The sequence below is a fragment of the Anastrepha obliqua genome, chromosome 5, assembly GCF_027943255.1.
Source record: "Anastrepha obliqua isolate idAnaObli1 chromosome 5, idAnaObli1_1.0, whole genome shotgun sequence".
In the NCBI taxonomy this organism is placed as follows: Eukaryota; Metazoa; Arthropoda; class Insecta; order Diptera; family Tephritidae; genus Anastrepha; species Anastrepha obliqua.
In genome coordinates this window covers 57,988,861-58,010,697 of record NC_072896.1, presented here as the reverse complement: position 1 = coordinate 58,010,697, position 21,837 = coordinate 57,988,861, and the positions used below count along the sequence as shown (strand labels likewise).

Here is a 21,837-nt window from a genome sequence, read left to right as displayed (position 1 = left end):
ATCCAACATTTGGTGCTGCCCAGAATGTGCTCTGTTTCTAAACCCCTTGATTTTACACACAGAGCAGCTTGGATTTGCGGTGCATTTTTTCGCGAAATGTCCTCCAGTTCCTAATCTTAAGCACATTTTACCTCTATCTGTGTTTTGGCATGATTTCGCAACATGACCGAATTCCAGACATCGATAACATCGCGTTAGCGTTACCTTTTCCCGTATTCGGCATCGTTCCTATCCCTCTTTCAGTTTGCCTACTTGTAGAAATTTCCTCGCATGCTTGGTGGGCAGTACTAGAGTCGCTACTTGCGTGTTATCTCGAAGTACCCGCATGGAGTTAACTGCGCTATCTGTTAATCCATGAATTTCGGGGAATTGTTCTTTCACTGCTTGTATGACGTCATCTTTGGTAGCCGTTTCTTCCAGATCTCTACATTCGATAGCGGTTTGTTCACGCAGGCTTTTCACACTCGCCGAATCAGTCAGTATATTTCCTACCTGCTCTTTAAATTTTTCGGTTTGGTTACTAGCACCATTTATCAGCTGAATAAGAATCTTTAAGTGAAATATTATCAATTATATTTATATAAATAAGTGTCCTGGGGGTATAAATCAGTACCTCCTTTACAGTTAATTGTTAATATATAATTTGTGGTTATAATAAAATTGCTATTGTAAAAGGTAATTATAATATTGTCACAGTGCCATTGAACTAACGCTCGCTACAGCTGTAGACATCTGAGCACGTTGTGTATGTAGCTGATGTGATGGAGGGGCCGCCATTGCAAATGGGTGGTGATGACTCATGTGATGCAATCCCATTGTTGGCATACTTATAGTCGTCATTGAATGCAACGTATGTTGAAGATGAAGACCAGGCTCTATCTTAGGCTTTGTACCGATTGAATTTGGGTGTTCGCAGTGGGGAACCGTGCTTGCCAAAGATGTTGTGTCAGAATTTTTTTTATTTTGCTTTCTTTCTTTGGCTCTTCGATTTTGGAACCAAATCTTCACTTGTCTCTCAGACAATGAAAGAATTTGCGCCAACTCGGTTTTCCGTCGTATAGTTATGTAGCGAGAAGTGCAGTATTCCTTTTCGAGCTCTAATCGCTGAAAATCGGTATATACCACTCTATATTTGTCCTTCGTACGAGTTTTTCCTGGAATTAAACAAGAAAGAATTATCAATTACTACAAGAGCACTATTAGCAAGTATTTAGAAAATATAATATATATAGAAAAAACAAGGAGAGAAGTCCAAAATTCGATTCGGAACGAACCTCATATACCCTGGCAAAATTTAATTTGGACTGACTGACCGACTCTCTGTCTGCACGGTAACTCGAGAATATGATGTATTATGCTACCTTAATTCTGAAATGTACTTTACACTTAAGATTTGGTAATGCGATCAGAAGCATTATACATAAATTAAGGGGGGAAAATTACTATAACACCTTCAAGAGAAAAACAAAAGTAATGTACATCTACAATACAGGCATTATGATTTTTGGTGGCTTAAGCATGTTGAAAGAGATCTAATATTAATTTTATCAATATTATTATTAATAATATTTAAAGTCAAACTTATAAGTAAGTTATATGATTCGTGAAGAGAACATTTCTACTTTGTTATCATTGTGTAACCGCCTTGGGGAGTAATCTCAGAGTAAGTTAAGCGTCCGTTGTAGCCGAATGGAATGGTGCGTGAGTACCATAGTGTTAAAATAATTTTCGACTTTGCACTTACTCACTATATCTTGATCTTGTGCGAATAAAAAATATCGGTATCATTCGACAGTTGTCCAACTTAGCGACGTCAGATCAATGAATATGACAACTGTTCCTTGAGGGACACCAGCTGGAACTTCTGTTAGGTCTGGAAATTCATTATTTATACCATATAGACGCAGAAATAACGATTTTTTTTAATCTTTGGACAATCTTTATAAGTTGGATAGGAAATTTTAAATTTATAAGTTTAATTACTAGCCCATTGAGCCGAACGGCGTCAAAATCCTTTTCAATGTCGACAAGAACTAAAGCGGTCTACTTTTTGCTACTGAGACTTGATTTTACGTGGCAACAAATTCTCTGAATTAGTGCTTGGTACCGCGAAATGTCCTGGGCATAGGACTGTCTTAAATTTCAAAAAGGATGAAATGATTGTGAAATACCAACTTTAAAATCTTTACCAATACTATTTTGATATCGGCACTCCGATCCAATCTCTAAGGATCACTAAGTGGCGAAATAGGAAATTTTCGTCTTGAGTGTAGTTATGAAATGGCAAGAGCATCCAAAAAATATTTGAAAGCTTCTTTTTTTAGCCTGGAATATTGCATATACCTGAAATTATATAATTTCTTTTGTAAATACATAACCAATAAGTTTTACTATAATTACAAAGATTCCGCTAGCTTCAAGGATTAGAATCGTCTCGCAACCCGATTTTATTCTTCCTCAAAAAACTCGGATTGTAATTGAATACGTTTATAACACGTTATACTTGAAATTTGAAAAGGTTGAGCCAAGGAGCACCAGAAGATTTGGTGGCTCCTAAAACACTCAGGCTTAAAGGACCATTGTATATTTAAAGCTCTGGAAAGGGGATAGATAGTCAAGGAGGGAAGGAGAAAAGTTTCAGAGGAAGAGATAGGAAATAATAGAGACAGAGATAGAGATAGTTAGTCCTGTGAGAATTTTCCAGATTCTTTGGCAAATCTTTAAATATCCTCCAGTTTTAGAGAACGAATATTACTCATTTTCACGACATCAGACCCCAAAACTCGTGGCCGTGCTCTAGCAAAGGCAGGACACTCACAGAGAAAGTGCTCAGTGCTATCCGCCTCCTCCAAGTACGATAGTCACATTGGGTCCTCAATGATTCCAATGGTGGTCAGATGCTGACCCCATGGGTTGTGTCCTGTAATGATACCGACCAACCGAACGTCTTTCCTTCCAAGTTTTAGTAGAAAGTTAGACAGTTTTCTGTTCGGACTTGTCACAAAACACTTTGCAGTTCTGAAGCGTGCTAGACCGGACCATCGCTCTTTATGTAGATTGCATACATAATCGCTGATCCAATCCATGATTCCTGCGAAACTGATTCCGATTATTGGCTCTGGCCCCCGTGGGGGAACCGCTGATCTACGATTGGCCAATTCATCGGCAATTTTCTTTCCTTGAACACCGGAGTGTCCTGGAGCCCATATAAGTACAAGCCTGTTTTGCTTTGCGACTCAATTAAGCTTCTTCTTACATTTTTGAACAATCTTTGAGGTTTGCCTCACGTTCTCCAGGGCCTTCAGTGCAGCCTGACTGTCACTTAAAACTCCAATCTGTTTCCCGCTCCATCTCCTCTCGATTGTCCATTCGGCTACTTTCAGGATGGCAAAAACTTCTGTTTGGAAAATAGTTGCCATTTTCCCCATAGCATAGTGATACTTATTACTATCGTTTAAGTACCATCCGGCTCTAGACCCTATTTCATTCTTGGACCCATCGGTAAAGAAAATATCCGTCAAACCGCCCTGCATACATATATTCTGGATTGCTCCATTGCTCACGCAATGGAAATCTGACATCAAATTTCCTTTCAAATGAAACTGTGGGTATCAGGTAGACTTTAGGTGTCAAAAACAGTGGATACTGCTTAGATAGCAACTTAAAGATTTCTCTGTGTCTCGAAGTTCCGTCTTCGTGCCAGAAACCATATTTATGGAGTCTACGCATTGCTTTTATTGCTTCCTGTTGTATCTTCAGATCCAGGGGGAGCAAATCAAGCATAGCATTTAGGGCCTCACCAGAGGTTGTACTCATGGCACCCGTGATGCATAAACATACACTTCTTTGCAGCCCGTATAGTTCCCGGATTGTGGACTTAACCATGCTCCGTCGCCACCAGACCACAGAAGCGTTAGTGATAATTGGTCTGATTGGCGGCCGCCATAGCCGAACCTAGGTGCGAATCTCGGTGAAAACACCAAAATTAAGAAAAACATTTTTCTAATAGCGGTCGCCCCTCGGCAGGCAATGGCAAACCTCCGAGTGTATTTCTGCCATGAAAAAGCTCCTCATAAAAAATATCTGCCGTTCGGCCGAGTCGGCTTGAAACTATAGGTCCCTCCATTTGTGGAACAACATCAAGACGCGAACAACAAATACGAGGAGGAGCTCGGCCAAACACCCAAAAAGGGTGTACGCGCCAATTATATATATATATATATACCATATACCATATATATATATATAATTGGTCTGATAAGTGCTGTGTATATCTATAGGACCACAGCAAGTTTCAGACCCCAGGTTTTACCAAAGGCTCTGGGGTATTGCTGAAAAATCCTCAATGCGCGATTCACGTTCAGTGAAACATGTGTCTCCTAAGTCAGCTTCTTATCCAAGATTACTACTAGATATTTAACTTCATCGGATTTCCATCCGATTTCCGTTTTCTCGTAAGCAAGACTATGGTTGTTTTGTTTGGATTTTCGGAAAGACCTTGTCTCATGCACCAGTCATCGGTTTTGTCAAGAATCCTCTGCACTTTCGTACAAAGCCTCCTTAGGGATTTATCCGATGTTAGCGCACAGACATCGTCCGCATATGCTTGGACATAAAAACCGAGTTCCTGCATCTCCGCTAATAGAGAGTCTACGACCAAGCACCACAGCAGCGGAGAAAGAACACCCCCTTGGGTCTTGCTTGGCCCTGACGGTGATTAGTTCGTCATTGTTCTCACCAGCGGTTAACAGCCTCTCAGAGAGCATGGAATATATCCATTTTACAATGATTTGATTAACTCCGTGTCGTTCGGTAGAAGAACATATTGAGCCGAAAGTGACATTTTCAAAAGCCCCGTCAATGTCCACGAACACGCCCATTGTGTATTCGTCAGCTTCCAGGACGGCTTCAATCTTGCTAACAAGATCATGTTGCTTCAACTCGTAATTTGGTCGATAGGGGGCGACGAGCAATATATGCATGAATCACTTTGTGAAAGCAGATTTCGAAAGCTCTTAGTATAGTTAACTATTATACAGTTAAAGGGAGCTCTGAAATTACCATTACACGCTGACTTACCATGTAAATTAGGATAGACTTGAAATCAATAACATGGAACCCACAAGGCGTCAAACGTAGAGGTCAGCTAGTACTTACTCGAATTGGAGAATATCCGGCTATGTCGGAAAGAGATCACAACATTTGTGAACGACAGAACAGCTTCGAAAAATCTTGTTACGGTTCTTTGCTTCTTAGTGGAACGATAAAAATATATATGTATAAGGTTTGATTGAAAAGTAATGAGCCTTACTTTTTTTAAGCAGTTTTATTAAACCTTTTGGCTTATACAACTAATATTGTTCAAAATAGGACCCTTGAGCGTCAATACACCGCTGGTAGCGGTCCGTTTCTCTGCAGCAAACATTTTTTAAACTCATCCGCCGGAATCGCGTTCAATTCGGCTGTCACAGTTTTTTGGATCGCCTCGATGGAGTCGAAACGCCTCCCCTTCAGCTTTCTTTTCAGACGCGGGAACAAGAAGAATTCCGGGGGGGACAGGTCTGGGCTGTAGGGAGGGTGGGGCAGCACCGGAACCCCCATCTTGGTCAATGCAGGGGAAGGCGGTATGCGCCGGCGCATTGTCGTGATGAAGGGTCCAATTGTTGACGAGGTCGGGCCGAACCCGGGCGACGCGGTTTTTCAGCCGAAAGAGCACTTCTTTGTAAAATGCCACGTTTACAGTGCTTCGTGAAGGTGCAAACTCCTTGCGGACGATGCCTCGAGAGTCGAAAAAGATGATCAGCATGGTTTTGACCTTGGATTTCGACATGCGCCTCCCGGCCTTCCTTGGACGACTTGTGCCACCGTTTTACCTGGGCACTGGACAGATATTGGTCCCCGTAAGCCTCCTTGAGTAGCCCAATGGTTTCGGTACTCGTTTTGTTTAGCTTTGCGCAAAATTTGATCGAGTAACGTTGCTCCAACGATCGCTGCATTTTCGCCACTGCAAAATCCTAACACACTTTTAAAACAGCTTTCACGCGCGGAGCGATGTTGACTGCACCGGTGTTACCAGCGAACTGGGATCGGTTTCTAGTGGAAGGGGAAGTTCCAACGATCATTTTCTCCCACCAGCCGATTCGGTTGATTGCTTGGCAGACGCTTCGCGTGGGAAGGCTCATTACTTTTCAATCAAACCCTGTATATATGTATATAAGTACAACGACCATGCATACCAGTTTTGCTCCATAAGCTTGAACTTATTTCATTTATCGACTTTATTTTTTTACTTTTGGGAAAGTTTTTTTAGCTATAGCAAGTTTGGGAAATACTGTTACCTAAATGAAGCGGTCAAGTTTTTCCTTTGTAATGATGTATATTTTACAGCTCTTGTACAGGTTGTGTCTTTAAATATATTGTTTTTTTATACCCTTGTTCACTCTGCTCGGGAGCATAGGGCCTCGGCAAGACTTTTTCTTCGTACACGGTTCTGGGCTGTTGTTTTTGCGCCGTCCCATGTGATGTCGGCATCTGCTAGTTCGCGCAGCAGTGACCTACGCGAACTGATCTGTGGCCGACCGCGACCTCTGCTCCTTTGAGGGTTCCAGTCCACTGCCATTCTCGTGATGCTATTTGGTAATTTTCTAAGCGCGTGACCTATCCATCGCCACTTTGATTTGACATTTGGGCTCCTATTTCGTTAATCTCCACAGCGCGTTGTTGCTGATGATATTCAACCAGAATATTCTACAGATGATGCGGAGGCGTTTTGTTGACGAAATATTGTAGCCTCTATGTGATGGCCATGTTTCACTTTCGTACAACAGTACAGACTTCACACTTGAGCTGAATATTCGTAGTTTAGTACGCCGAGCGCCGCTCTTGCTTTGTTTAGCCGGTAGTTTGGCATCTTTATCTGCTCCACCGTCTGTCGTAATAGTGCAGCCGTGGTAGCTGAAGCTTTCGATAAATTCCACCTGAGCTCCCGTCAACCACTATATATGCTTTATTGCGGTTGACTCTCATAGCCTCTAGTCTGACAGTGGATGCCAGCGTGACTAGTCTGTCCGCCTTCGGTTGCATGTCAGTGTGCTTGTGAGAGAGGAGACAGATGTCATCGGTGAAGTCCAGGTCATCAAGATGTCAGGTGAAACATCAGTTGGTTCATAACGTCGTCTAGGACGATGGCGAATAAAAGGGACGACGGGAGACAATCATGCCTTACGCCTGAATACAAGCATAGCCACTCCGCGCTCAACACCCCTCCACACTGCGTCTCGCCCGAATTCCTTTATTTGAAATTTTCTTTGCTATCAATAATCGATTAAAATGGAATATTTTTAAGAAATATTTGTATACATGCATACGTTTGTTTTTTCTATAATAGGTACCTTTTACAATTGAATTTCGCGCTTCTTCGGATAGGGAAATATACATTTTTTCATATATTTTCATTTAATGCCTAGTGTGCATGCATACATACATACGTATTTTGTTTGTTTTATGTTTGAATGAACCATACTTTAATAGGTTATTAAGTATCAGAATTCCAGTGAGTGGCTTGACGATATATCTGGTCGGAAAAACTGCCTACTGTTCTTTACTGATAGCTCAACATTACAATAAAGTTGGCTTTGGTGTCTACTGTAAGAAGTCAAAAGTAAGCGTTTCGGCTCGTTTTCCTACTGTAGCATATTTCAGGCTGAAATTGTAGCCATTACTGAGGTAGCTGTCTGGTATCGCAATTGATCGGTAACGGTCTTAGTGAGTTTGTTTAGAGATCGACTACCATCGGGAGATAATAGTTTTTTTTTTTAATCAAAATTAACTAAGTTTATACTTTCATATTACATATTATCATATTACACAGTCTCATTATTTTTCCCTTTTAATTTAATTAATTTATTCTGTTTAGAAAAAATTAACTAAATACAACTCCGTTTTAACAGTTTATTTACATAACGGTAGGGTATTAAAGGCACTAGAAATTTGAATGTACGCATACGATTGAATTGGACCACTTGCGCATTACTGGAGATCGATGAAGTAGATAGCGTAGTAGGCTGCTAGTTGGTTTAAATGCTATTACAAATACATACGCACATACAAAATATAGCTGCGGTACGAGTACGAAATCAGTTAAGTTGTCCTCGCTTTTCATTACCTTGGGCTAGAAAAGTGCTTAGTTACATCGTTAGTGATACAGTGGAAATTGACATTTGGGACACTGGCGGTAATTGATTTGACTATAATTATATAGAACTCGGATGAAACGAAAGTGAGATGATATAACCGTTGTGATAAAAATGCATAAAGTGAGTTGGTATATTTTTGCCATTTAATTTAGAATACTTGTTTTTTAATGATATTTTCAGATTTTAAGTAACAAAATATGAAATAATTCAACTAGAAAGATTTTAAATAGGAATGAAATGTAAAAGATTTAAATGTATCATTAAGGAACATATTGTATTCAAAAAATCCAATAAGCATTAACTTTTTCTAGCAAAGAACGTATACAAGCTTTATACACATGTTCTTTGCATATAATATACATACATATGTATGTACAGTTATGTATGTATGTATATAATAGGCGCTTACAAGTTTTACTTGGCTCCTCCTTCAATTAGTGGTGTGGGCCTTGCTGTTGTTCCACAAATGGAGCGAACTACAGTTTTATGCCTCCTCCGAACACCAGATAGATTTTTAGGGGAATCTTTTCTGGCAACAATTTGAGAAAAGAACACGCAGCCCTATGAAAATGCTGACCAAAGAACACAAAAATTATAAATACAACATTAAACAAGAGAAGAAAATTCTATAAGTAAATTAGTTTGGCAGCTCTCTTATTTACTTTTCTAACGTCCAAATGTTCTATTTCAGACAACCTTTAATTCTTTGCAAAAAAGTAAAGCTTTTTTCATTGAAGAGTCATTTCATTTTTTTCATTAACTGTATTCATATCATTATGAAAATAATAGAAATGTCTTTTAATGACAGAATGACAGAAAATGCATTGCATGTCACCAAAAGCATTTTGAATCATAAAGTACATACATACATACATATATCGCACATGACATCTTTGCATTCGGAGGGGAAAACCAGTGCTTTACGGTTTTGATTCGCTATAGTCTCGACAAATGATAAAGCATAAGAATACAAATACAAAGACTGCGCACCTACAAAAATATTTCGGTTTGCACTTCCAGGTCACAATATATAATATAAGCCGGGTTGGCGAAGCTGTCAAATTAGCATACATTTGTAAAAAGAAATGCATGAATTCACATAAAATTATACTTTTACAATAAAGAATAAATAAAAAGAAATTTGTCAAACTGAGAAAAAAATAAATCTATTTTGTGTATTACATAACATAATAAAACTGATTTGGTAAAATTAATATTTTTGTGAGTTCCGACTTCTGATAAACAAACAAAAGAAAGAGAAATTAGTTGTTTGTGAAGAGGAACCGTAAGCAATAGAAATTGCGAACGACAAGAAATTATAAACAAACATACATTTTCTTGCCACGGCATCATCGGCAAAAAAAACGCTAGAATTTGCATTCGGGGGTATTGTTATAATTCGTCCTATCACAGTTCAACACGCGGCATTTCGTTTTTATTCATTGGTTAATTTAAAAATCAAAACTCTTTAAATCACAATATTACCAAACCACCCACTGAATATTCACAAACAAGTATCCGCTCTTCATTTTGTTTATTTATCTGCAGCGCAGGCGTCATCCAGTTCTCGAAATCACGAAAACTAAAATAACGGTTTTCGAAAGGCGTCACCTTCTGTATTCTGTACACGGTGATACATCACCATAAGAATGAGTTTGAAAAAATCAAATTTACTGAAATTGGATGTATGTATCAAAATGGCCGTTATTAGTCACCTAAAGGACAGAACCCACTACTAAAACATCAATAGCCACTTCGTCGTCCCAAATTGACGGTTTGGAATGCATTATGAAGCAACATAGTCCAATTATGTTTTTTAAAAATCATCGAGGGCAAGCAATTTCTGTGGACGGTATATTTTATCTTCGCAAGTGGAACGAATATTTTCTGTTTATAATGAGAGAGCATCCTTCCTTCAGTACACACACATGGTTCCAGTCACATGGCGGAACGCCACGCCATAATATTATATACTGATAAGCCGTTTTGGTGACATATCCTGGCCATCCAGATCGTCCGATATTATCTCTATGGACCTTATTGTATGGGGTACCTCAAAAGAAAAGTCTATAAACTAACTTCTAACTTCTTTTTTTGTTTATAATTTAAAACTTAAGCGAAAGAAATGAATTTTTATAAGATCAATGAATAGATTATACTAGGGGTACAAAATAAAATTTTCAAATTCTGAAGGTAGGTTGCAGTTTTTACTTAATGCTGTTTTCTCGCTCTACTGTAAAATTTTACTAAAACGAGTTAACAGCTATTACCACGACGTATTATTTACATAAGTATTATGTAACAAAACTTCACTTACAGACTATTGACATTTCTGTACCTAAACTACGAGAGTTAATGCATTAAAATTAGTTTTCCATAATTTATAAGTAGAAGTATTTTAGCAGATTGAATAAATCAAAGAGCGTAGAAAGTGGGGAAAAGGGAATGAAATTTTGAGAAAAATACATGGAAACATTAACTTACATAAATATATTAAGTGGTAAGTTAAGTAACTTCATTAATATGAGCTTGGAATCGAATTGGACGGACTACGAATGGTAAAATAGATTTTTAAGTCGTCCGTATATAAAAGATAATGTGAATATTGAAAGCATTCACATTCCATGAATAAATATAACAAAGGGCAAGGTGCGCAAAATACTATCCTAGGGAACACCAGACGGTAATATGAGGAGATATCATCGACAACGGCTACACATTTACGACGGGAGATATACGATTTTATCAAAGTTAAAAAAATGTAATAAAACCCCAGACTAGCTTAGTTGGGCCTCCAACTGTGGGACTAACTTTGTCAAATGTCTTAGGAAAGTCGGTATAGATAGTACCAATTTGCAGATGATCATAAAAATAAAACTCAGAAAGATTAGTGACTGTGACCCTACCAGTCGTGAAACCATGCTGGTTTTTGAGTATTCAAATAGTTTAGAAACAGTTGAAAATTTACGAATAGGACTGTAGTTCACATGTCATTCTTATTATGTACATTTTTTGAAAATAGGGGTCATAAAGGTAACTTTCAAAGCATCAATAACCACGCCCATTTCCAATGATCCGTTAAAAAGTAATAAGAGTGGATAAACAAAGGCGGAACAATTTTTGAAAGGAAGAATTTGGTTTGCGTAGTCGACCTAATGTGCAGAATACCATCCAATACATCATCAAGCGATAAAGAAAGCGATCAAAAATTAATCGGAGAATTGGCAGAACGGATAAAATCTTGAAGGGGGTCAGACGGTGGAACGAAGCTAGAAGTGAAGAAATCAGCAAGAAGATGAGGAACTTCCTGGTATTGACGATGCAGGTCTCTACTCAAAAACTTATATTCATTGCGGTGGCGAAAACCCGTTCTTTTTATAGAATTTGCTTTTTTAATTCTTTAGACTCTTTAATGAACCAAGGAATTCTATAAAATGCAATGAAATGGTATAAAATGATTTCATATAATACAATTTGCTTGAATCTTATTTTAAAAATTTCAAAACGAAAATTGCAAAAACTAGCATTTTTGTTAACTACAGATAGGCTTTATATATACAATTTAAAAAAAACTCAAATTGCGCATAGATAAAGGATCACGACGCTGACTTAATAAATTAATATTTTTATTAATAAAGACCAGATACAGAATCGTAAAGAGGAAATTGTTAGATTATTTATCTGCACAGTTCCAAACCTGAGACATTTTCAAATAAATGTGATTCAACAAAGCCACTAATATTTGTTTGAAGAAAATGAGTTACTATTGGCTTACGAGGACCATTCTAGGTTACCTAAATTGTAGTCGCCAAGAATACAGAAGTTTATGCTAGAATTCTTAGATACTAAAGCTATTTTAATATATAAATTTAAACGAATCTAAGGTACAGTATATATTTATTTTACAGGATGAAAGTCAAATTCATTACATGGAAGTACATATTCGTATAGAAAATGGCGAAAAATTAATCATCCAATTTTGTTTTTAAATAACTTTTCTATTGAATAAAATGATTTTGAGTGCTGGAAATCTTTATTTTGACTTTTACGCGCTCTTGCTTGTCTCTTTTTATACTGCAGAGAGTAAACAAACATCTTCAATTCAGTTTAAATATTTTATGGCGCAAAAAAAATAAATCCATTCACAAGTTCGAGCTTATATTTCTAGGAACAAAGTACTTTCATTCATCAAACATCTCACCTCATGTGCCGGAGCCGTCCATATTCCAAATTTTTCTCGACAAAAATTCTAAATCTAAAATTGAAGAAATCACTGACGACGACGCAAAAATAGTTAAAATGAAAATATTTCTTATTATTCAGAATTTCTGCCAGTATTTTTTTTTTTTTGTTTTTTGCCAATATTTGGTGAGTATGTGTCATGGCGAGTTCCCGCAGCTCCGGGTATGTAAGAACCTCCATGTGTACTGTGCATCAAGTGCGCCCTGCATACACTAAGAAGCACAAAAGGCACAAGTCGCTTATAAGAAAGTTCTGTCTTGGACATATTATTATATTATGTATATTTTTTATCTCTCGTTAGATTAACATATTGACAAAAAGACCACAGAAACCAATGTATAATGAATAATAATGACCAAGGCCGTGAATTGTTAAACCAAAATTGTTCAGTCAATATAGAATTTTAGTTTAAAAGCTTTAATACATAGTAATCGTCTTGAATATGATATAATAATGGTATACTAAAGGGCTAAAAAGGTAGCTAAGTGAATTATGAAAAAATTTTGTTGACGCTTAATGATTCATCATTTTCGTCAATTTGTTGTACCTATAAATGTGCCTTGCATTTCTTGAGCATTTTTAGCGAATAGCAATACTTTTGCTGTGGTAAGTTCGCGCAGCCGCATGTGTAAGTATTACATATGCATGCATGTACATACATATGTATGTCATCTTGCTGTAGGTAAGTTGAATATGTACATATACATATATAATTGGCGCGTACACCCTTTTTGGTTGATCGGACGAGCTCCTCCTCCTTATTTGTGGCGTGCGTATTGATGTTGTTCCACAAATAGAGGGACCGACAGTTTCAACAAGACCCTAAGTTTGTATGCATGGGTAAAATTACAGAGTTGGTATATTTTTACATGAGTTGCTCTTTCTAATATGATACTAAGATTCTGATACTGAATTTAGAATACTTGTTTTTTAACGAAATTTTTTAAATTTTATTGAATAAGTACTGAAATATTGAATAATTCAAAAAGAAAGATTTGTAAATGAAGTGGAAAATGAATAGGAAAGAATTATTCATGTACTAGTACACATATTATTAATGTACATATGTACATACATATGCATATGTACAATATATTATAATAGCACCTGTACCTAGCCTACGTAGTTAACACTCCTTGTCATTACAGCGGCATTCCCCAAGCATTTATGGGATATTTATGATGTTACAATAACAACAAACACAGTCTTTGCCAATAATATTATGTGCGGAACACAATATCGATTAAGTTCAACAGTTTTGCTCAAATTCTCTTGTTTGCGAGTACGGCAGCTAATTTTCGTCAGTCAACAGTCAACCACAAAAGTGCCATTCAAGCAGAAAATTCGAAGCGTTCACATGTATGCCCGACACATAATATGCGCGTGCGATATGCACAGGCAACCAGTGAAGATGGGTGCGGATAAGGATTTTTTTAAAGAGTTCGTGGTTTGATACGAAACCCAACGTTGTCGCTAAACATCGTTGTCCTAAATTAATTTTGGTACTTCTTGGGCTCGGACTCTAAGATTTTTTTTTTCAAAATATGTACATACATACATATGTACATGTTAGTTTGGCGTCGATCATAGATAGTCTGGCCCATACACGTTAAGTATGCATACATATAATTTGCGGGAGGGTTTAATGCAAATGCAAATGATGCAGTACATTTTTTTCGAGCGGAGAACACCATTACGAGTTTACACAGACTCAGAGAAAAAAGATCGAGTTCCTGTTGATTTGAAAATAAAAAAGTTAAAGTTAGATACAAAATTAGTTTGTATATTAGCTTTATTCTTTTGCACCCTGTAAAAATTTGCATTTAGGTGGTGGAGTATAGTGAACGAAAAACCACAAACGAATTGAGTATTCCGAAGAATCTTTGGTAAATATATTTACATAACTTCAAATAATATGCCCGTACATTCCATATGACATAACATAGTGCAATATCTAAACTTTTATTTGAATTAGCGTTTGCATTACAGGAGAAATTCAGATATGGCTAAGCTCGTTCTTTTAGTCATTCTTGCGTTAGTTGAGCAGTTATAGCCCACTCTGGCCTGATGGTCAGACAGCCGGTTACAATATCTCTTGAAACATTCGAAAAACCTCATTAAAGAGGCGAGAAAAGACGAGAACTCCCTTTACAACAGTTTAACTAATGATGAAACGTGGTTTTTCCAACGTGAACCTGAAACTAAGCGTCAAAGTGCCGAATGGAAGGCTCCAGACGAGCCACCACCCAATAAATCGCGTTTGGAGAAGTCAAAAATCAAGTCGATGCTCATTTGTTTTTACGATTCGTGCCAATGGGCCAAAACCGTCAATGTACTTTTGTATCTTGGCGTTGCATTGCATTCGTCGAATTCACCCTGAATACCGGAAAGGAGCAAGCTGGCGCTTATTGCATGATAATGCACCATCTCATCGATGTGAGTGTTTCTTGACTAAAAATAGTATTTTAACCATCAATCACTTACCGTGTTCACTTGATATGGCTCCCTGTGACTTCTACCTATTCGGGAAATTGCTTTTGACTATGAAAGGAAAATGTTTTGTGTCCTTAGAGGCCATCCAAAGGTTTGTACCGACATCCTGAAGGACATTCCGATCAATGACCTGAAACACTCTCGAACATTAGAACAAAGCTCCTGTCGTTTCTAGTTCAGCTCAGTCTTGTTTATTTTGGACTTTACCTTGTAAAACAGAATTAGAAATACTTTTTTTCCGATTTTATGAAGCACCAAAAATTTGCGTAGAAAACATGTTTTGCCTGGATTTTTATAGTGCCAATTTCTTATACTCGTATGTCCGAATTTTATACAATTTTATTTTATATTTGAATGTTTTAGTGGAAACTATGTTTCTGCAAAATAGGTGAAGGTTCTCATCAGTAAATTCAGTATGGAGGAAGAGCTCACCGATAGACGGCAGAAAAAGAGCGCATCATGGAGTAAAGTTGTAAAGATAAACAAAGATATAAAAATAGATTGAAGTTCGGCACAAAGAAGGTTTTTAAAACTTTAAAAGAGTATGATAATGGTTACAAAGCGCTTTTTAATGTCTACAATTGAAACACATTTCGTTAAAAACTACGCATAACACTAAAGTACATAAAAAGTTACGCCAAAACTTACGTTAAAAGTGAATCAGCTTGAGAATGAAATATGTACATCGTGTATTCCACAAACAATGATTCGAAATTTTTCTTTTGTAGGAATGTTTTTAAAAATAAAGTGATTACTCTTTTAATGTTTTTGTTCTTACATCCAACAAATAATTATCACTTCTTGTCTCAACTATTTAATTCAATAACACTTCCATTTTACCTACTTCAGCAAAGAACGCGGACTGAAATGCAGGCAAAATATAAGCAAATATTTATACATATCAGTTGTATCATATGTCAAATCTGCAGAGTTGTCAATTGTGCGCTCACTGAAAACGTGATGCATATCCGAAGAGACCCTTACATGCATGTAGACGCATTGGTTGCATTTGGAGGTCAAAGAAATGTCTTTGAAGGTGTTGAAGATTGTGTAAAGATTTGCATTATAAATTTAAACTCTTCTCATTTTTTTCCTTCACGTTTACTTTTAATAAACATTTAGCCAGTGACAACCGAAAATACATACATACATATGTATGGGTATTCTATGTGTGTATGTTTTTTATTTTTGGCCTTATTATGTACACCTGTACAAAATAATAGAAGCGCGACAACATTCCAGCTTTGTTTAGAATTTTTAGAAAGATTTTGGGTACGCATTTTTATAGCCTAATAAAGTCACACACAAATCGCGTAGGCTTTCGAAAATGATTTTTGACTGAGATGTTAAGCATTTTCTTCCATATGTTTTTTATTTGATAAACATTTGTGAATTTTGTACAAAGTTTGGAGTTTTGAGTAATATAGTTCTTATTGCAGAACGCATTATGCTTTTATAAAATCATAAACAAATAATAAAGCACAAAAAGTTGGTTAAAATTTGCTGATTTGCGCGCCCTTATTACTTTGAACACAAGTGTATGTAATCTACATTCTTGTACGTGTGACAATTTCATTTAGGTCATTTGAAAATAATCCATGTTGATTTTGATTATTAGTTTTTTAAATCGATTTTAATTGGTTAACAGTCTTCAAGGAACGTTTTGCACCATACATTAAATACGGAAGTAAGTAAATATTTCTTATTATATGCACATATGTATGTATGTATGCATGTCTGTAAGTATGTATGCACGATGCATTTCTATCTACATATGCATGCATGAAAGAAAATGCACAAATAGGAATGTGTGATAGACATACATTTGTATCAGCAGCAAAACAAATATTACACTCGTTTTATTTAAACAAAAACTACGAATCTTTGATCTAATTTCTCTTGAAATAAGTGTTGATAACGTGAGTCGACTTCTCGCACACTATTCGGTCGTTTTTAGTTGTTCTAAATTACTGAAATATTCTGTATAACATTTGTTATCTAGATACGATTTTATTTGCTCACGAATTACGGATTATGAACGAATATTACATACCTACCTCTCCCATCATTTCGTTTGTTGACATATTCAAGAGATTTATGAAATGTAAATGAAAGTGCCTCGTATGTTTGTAAATATTATACACTTGCATATATGTCTTTATAAGTACATACATATAAATGTATGTATAATTTGTATGTGTTCCGTATAACCTCGTGAAAAATAATAATATAAAGTGGTAGGAGATCCCATGTACATACATACATATACACATTTGTACATATACATGTACATATACATACATATATATGTATATTCCCAAGCAACTTAGGCATGCATACATATGTACATATGTATGTATGTAATAATTTCAATTGCTTTTTATTCATTTGAAGTAACAAACAATATTTAAAGCAACTATACATTTTTTAACTAGCAAACGTACATTTCATCGTCATAAGCAAACAGTTTTAACGCGTGGTTTCGCCGTATGTAGGTACATATGTATGTATATGCATATGTACATATGTATGTGTATAAATAAGTAAAACGCGCATTAAAATAAAAATATACTTTAGATACATATGTACATACATACATACGTATTAAGTTAGCAACTATTGAGTTAGAGTACACTTATTCCCGGTGCTTTAAAACAAATAAATAAGATGCATTTGTTAACCCTTGAGTTTTGAGGGAAAAAAGCTTTATTCAAACTTAAACTTATGCAAACAAAGCCATGTTAATAAATTTCACAATTAGACTTGTTCTGCTTCAAAATATTAAACCGGAAAGCTTTCCTTTTCTCCTTCTCCTCTTTTTCTAAATTTTTTGCGAGAAATTTTTGAATAAATAAATACATACATACATATGTACATCGACAAGCGAAAGATAAATGCAAAACAAAGAGAGAATTTTTTTATGGAAAAAGCCCGAAAATTCATTTTTATTTCAAGAACTTCTAACAAACATCATGCAGAGAGATTTATAACATATGTATAACCTTGCTTATAATAGTGCAACGACCGAAGATAAATATGTGCATAATACATAATACACACATACATACATATGTACATATGCTTTTATATATAAGAGGTCACCATGAACAAATTATTAAAGATAACGGATTTTACAACCGCCATTTGTAAACAAATAACAATTCACAGCTGTGACACCATTCATGGCGATTTCGGTTCTCCCAAAAATGTTTCCTTTTAATTGCCCACTACGTTTTTCGTATTCGATTCTAAAACACGTGTAGTCCGCCGAGCAAATGTTGTGTTTTTTTTTTTGCAATTCTAAAAAATGCAATCGTCAACGAAGTTAAAGGAGTATAATTTTCTCCCGTGGGCAGCTTTTGTTAGAGGAGTTTGGTTGCCCTGAAAATCAGTTAATATTAAGAAATGTGTATCCTGGACAAAGAGGAGACAAAAATAATAATTTACACCGTGAGAATGCAAACTTTTTTCGTAGAAACAAAAACACTACTCTATTGCCCATTCAATACAAATTAACAAATCATTTAAAATATATAATATGATTTCGTGACCTTCGATGTAGAGCGATTGACTGAGCGCTTGAGTTTCTCTATATACTGCATTAAGTTAATTCGTTCCTCTTTTTCTTGATTGGCACGATAACCGCTTACGCGATTTTAGCCGAGTTTAACAAAGCGCGCCAGTCGTTTCTTTCTCGTACCGCCGGTTGGAAACACCAAGTGAAGCCAAGTCCTTCTCCACCTGATGTTTCCAACGCAGAGGAGGCCTTCCTCTTCCTCTGCTACCACCAGCTGGTACCGCATTGAATACTTTCAGAGCCGGAGAATTTGTTTCCATTCGTACGGCTTGATTCAGCCAATGAAGCCACTGTATCTACAGCTCATTGTTCCATAGCCTTCGAAACTCGCCGTCACCAACGTGCAAAGGTCCAAAAATCTTCCACAGAATCTTTCTCTCAAACGTTAGGACAGGCATGATGAGAGCCTTGTAGAGGTGTTAGAGCCTTGTAGAGTGTTAGTTATGTTCGTCAAGAGAGGGCTTTACTACTCCATTGCCTACTTAGGCCAAAGTAGCACTTGTTGGCAAGAGAGATTCTTCGTTGGATTTCAAGGCTGACATTATTATTGGAGTTAATGCGAGTTCCTAAATAAACGAAGTCTTTCACAACCTCGAAATCATAACTGGCAACAGTGACGTAGGTGCCGATACTCGAGTGCGCCGACTGTTTGATTGATGACAGGAGGTACTTCGTTTTGTCCTGGTTCAACACCAGACCCATTCGCTTTGCTTATTTGCCCAGTTTGGAAAAGGTCAATATTATCGGCATACGCCAACAATTGTATGCTCTTATAAAAAATTGTGCCTGAGAAATTAAGTTCTGCGGCTCGCACGATCTTTTGCAGCGTCAGATTAAAAAAGTCACTCGACAGCGAGTCATCCTCTCTGAAACCTCTTTTGCTATCAAACGGAGAGAGGTCCTTTCCAATTGTGACGGCTTAGCGGGGGAACCAAATTCAAACATCGCGGTATATAGGTAACTTCTTTTCGTACTGCGAATGCACTTTTAAAATAGGCAAAAAGATGGTGTGTGTCGATGGGTATTTTCTAAGACTTTGCGTATTGTGAATATTTGGTCGATGATGGATTTTCCAGGTCTAAAACCACACTGAAAATTCGTTTACCGGCATTTATTTACAGCGAAGATAGTAATCTGTGCTGCAGCTTGCAAGATTCTAGATAGAAATTCTACAGAGAAATCTTAAATGCAGTGGAGGCTTGTTGATATGTAGTCGGTGGGGTTGTTATTAAATGATACTCCTTGCAAAGGATTGTAACCATAGTTCTAGTGGTCCAGCTCCCTATTTCTTTAAGATTGACCGTATTAGTTACAATAGTTGGCGCTTATAACCTTTTTGAGTGTTAGGCCGGGCTCCTCATCCTATTTCTGGCGTAAGTCTCGATGTTGTTCCACCAATGGACTCCGAACGGCATTTTATATGAGGAGCTTTTTGAAGGCAGACACTCGGAGGTTTGTTCTTGCCTGTCGAGAGACGACCGCTATTAGAAAACACTTTTTCTTCGTACATTCCCGAGTTTGGTTTGTTATAACTTTTAGCTAAGAGAAATTTCCTTATTTTTCAGAACTACCTCTGAACCTAACTTGGTAAAGGCAGCCAGTATGGCGTTAGGTTAATCTTCTAATATATGACCAGGGATGTTGCCAGAGGGTATCGCATGTGTTAAATTGATTTTTATATAGTACTCACTACTTCATGCAATACCGTTTCTGTGGCTTGCCTTATAGATAAGCGTGTGATATATACATAAATATCCTTTTTTTTGTTACTTTATGTACAACTTTCCGTTACATTGTAGAAGAGGATGAATTTCTTTTTGAAAATTTGCTCTCTGTGCATTGACGATTTGTAGATGCTTAACTACCGAACTGATCAAGTTTTCCACCTAAGCATTTGGCTGCGACCAATGAGGTGGAGATGTTATTAGTTCAAAAACGTGCTCATGGTTTGTCGAGGGACCTGGTAAATCCATAGCCGAGTGCAACACATGTACCGGCTGGTAGGTGCACCTATTCATTGCAGCTCTATTGTTGGGCTTCGATAATAGATAGTTGCGACAGTTTTTACGACTTTTCACGTCTATACCACCAAACCTTGGAGCGAACTCTCTCCTTCATAACTATTTCACTTGGATGACCTTCATGGGTTAATTCTAAAACGAGAAGAGTATAATAATCTTAGTTCCCCGCAATACACAACTCAAAACGGGAAGGAAAAGTCTTGTTTGTGGAACTAGCACACCACTAATCGCCTGTGAGGTTGTTTCCTGCTTCCAAAAGCTCGAGATCTAAATTACTGCTTCTAATGTTTTCTAAAATTTTAAGCGATCGAGAAACCGATTTTTCAATAACCGTGCAATATAGTGCACACTGTATCTATCAAATGTGTTTGCCTGTTTACACACACACAATCTAGAGAAAGTGTAAAAAATATTAAACGTCTTTATATTGTTTTAAATTGAAATGATTGCTTTGATGTAATAATGTTGATTTGAAAACTACCTGCAGTGTCTTATGATCTGTAAAAAGTTGAAATTCTTGGTTTCCTCTTTACTTTCTGGGTGCTCCAAATTTCAGAACTACATCGATTTTCTCCGGATCTTCGGAGGATAAAGACGACAACAATTTTAAGCTCCATGCTTTCGAAATGTAATTGGTATCATTGAGTTTTATATGTAAAACCCCGAAATCTTTTACGAATTCTTTCAGTTTCTTAGAGTGAACATAACTCTCTGTTTCGGCATACACAATAAAATCATCTAGAAAATTAAGAGCATTTTTCTTCGCAATAAGTATATTTCCCATAGTCCACTGGAAATTTTCACCAGCTTAGTTTGCCCCAAATTAAAGCGTCTTTTATAAACATACACCTTTTTTCCAGTTCCGGTGATAACCATTTTTAATATATAGCCAAAGAAAAAGTTTTTTTACCTTAAGCGATGGATAATTCTCTCTAAATGTCCTTATTTGCACGCCACATATCCATTCATAGTTGAAAGTTATTATTATTATAGCGGCTGTTGTACAGGCTTCACCGACTTGTTGATTATGAACGAGACTTATATTCCTTTTACTATCTGAAAAGGTTCCTGATTATCAACGGTATTGACTCCCATCCTTAACTTCAAAACATTTAGTTTTATGGCTGCCTCTCTGCTCAACAACGAGTGCTTTTCATTCTCCGTAATGGAGAACGAGGAAATTATATGAGTTTGTGTCAGTAACTAGAATATTAATTTTACCTTTAGAAAGTCACTTCCCGTATACCCCTGAAATTGTACGCCTGATTTGTCACTAATATTCCACACAAAAGCATTTCGATTGCTTTTC

The 21,837-nt window shown here is 36.7% G+C and overlaps 1 protein-coding gene across 1 annotated transcript in view; it reads right to left on the bottom strand.

The window, feature by feature from the left end:
* Positions 1-600: 600 nt before the first annotated feature.
* Positions 601-21,837, bottom strand: part of LOC129249497 (homeotic protein caudal) — a 95,066-nt gene continuing 73,829 nt past the window's right edge. The window contains exon 2 of the mRNA XM_054889349.1: positions 601-1,154. Within this exon, the coding sequence (XP_054745324.1) occupies positions 691-1,154 (464 nt within the window). The 3' untranslated portion in view covers positions 601-690. The remainder of the gene's footprint in view (positions 1,155-21,837) is intronic.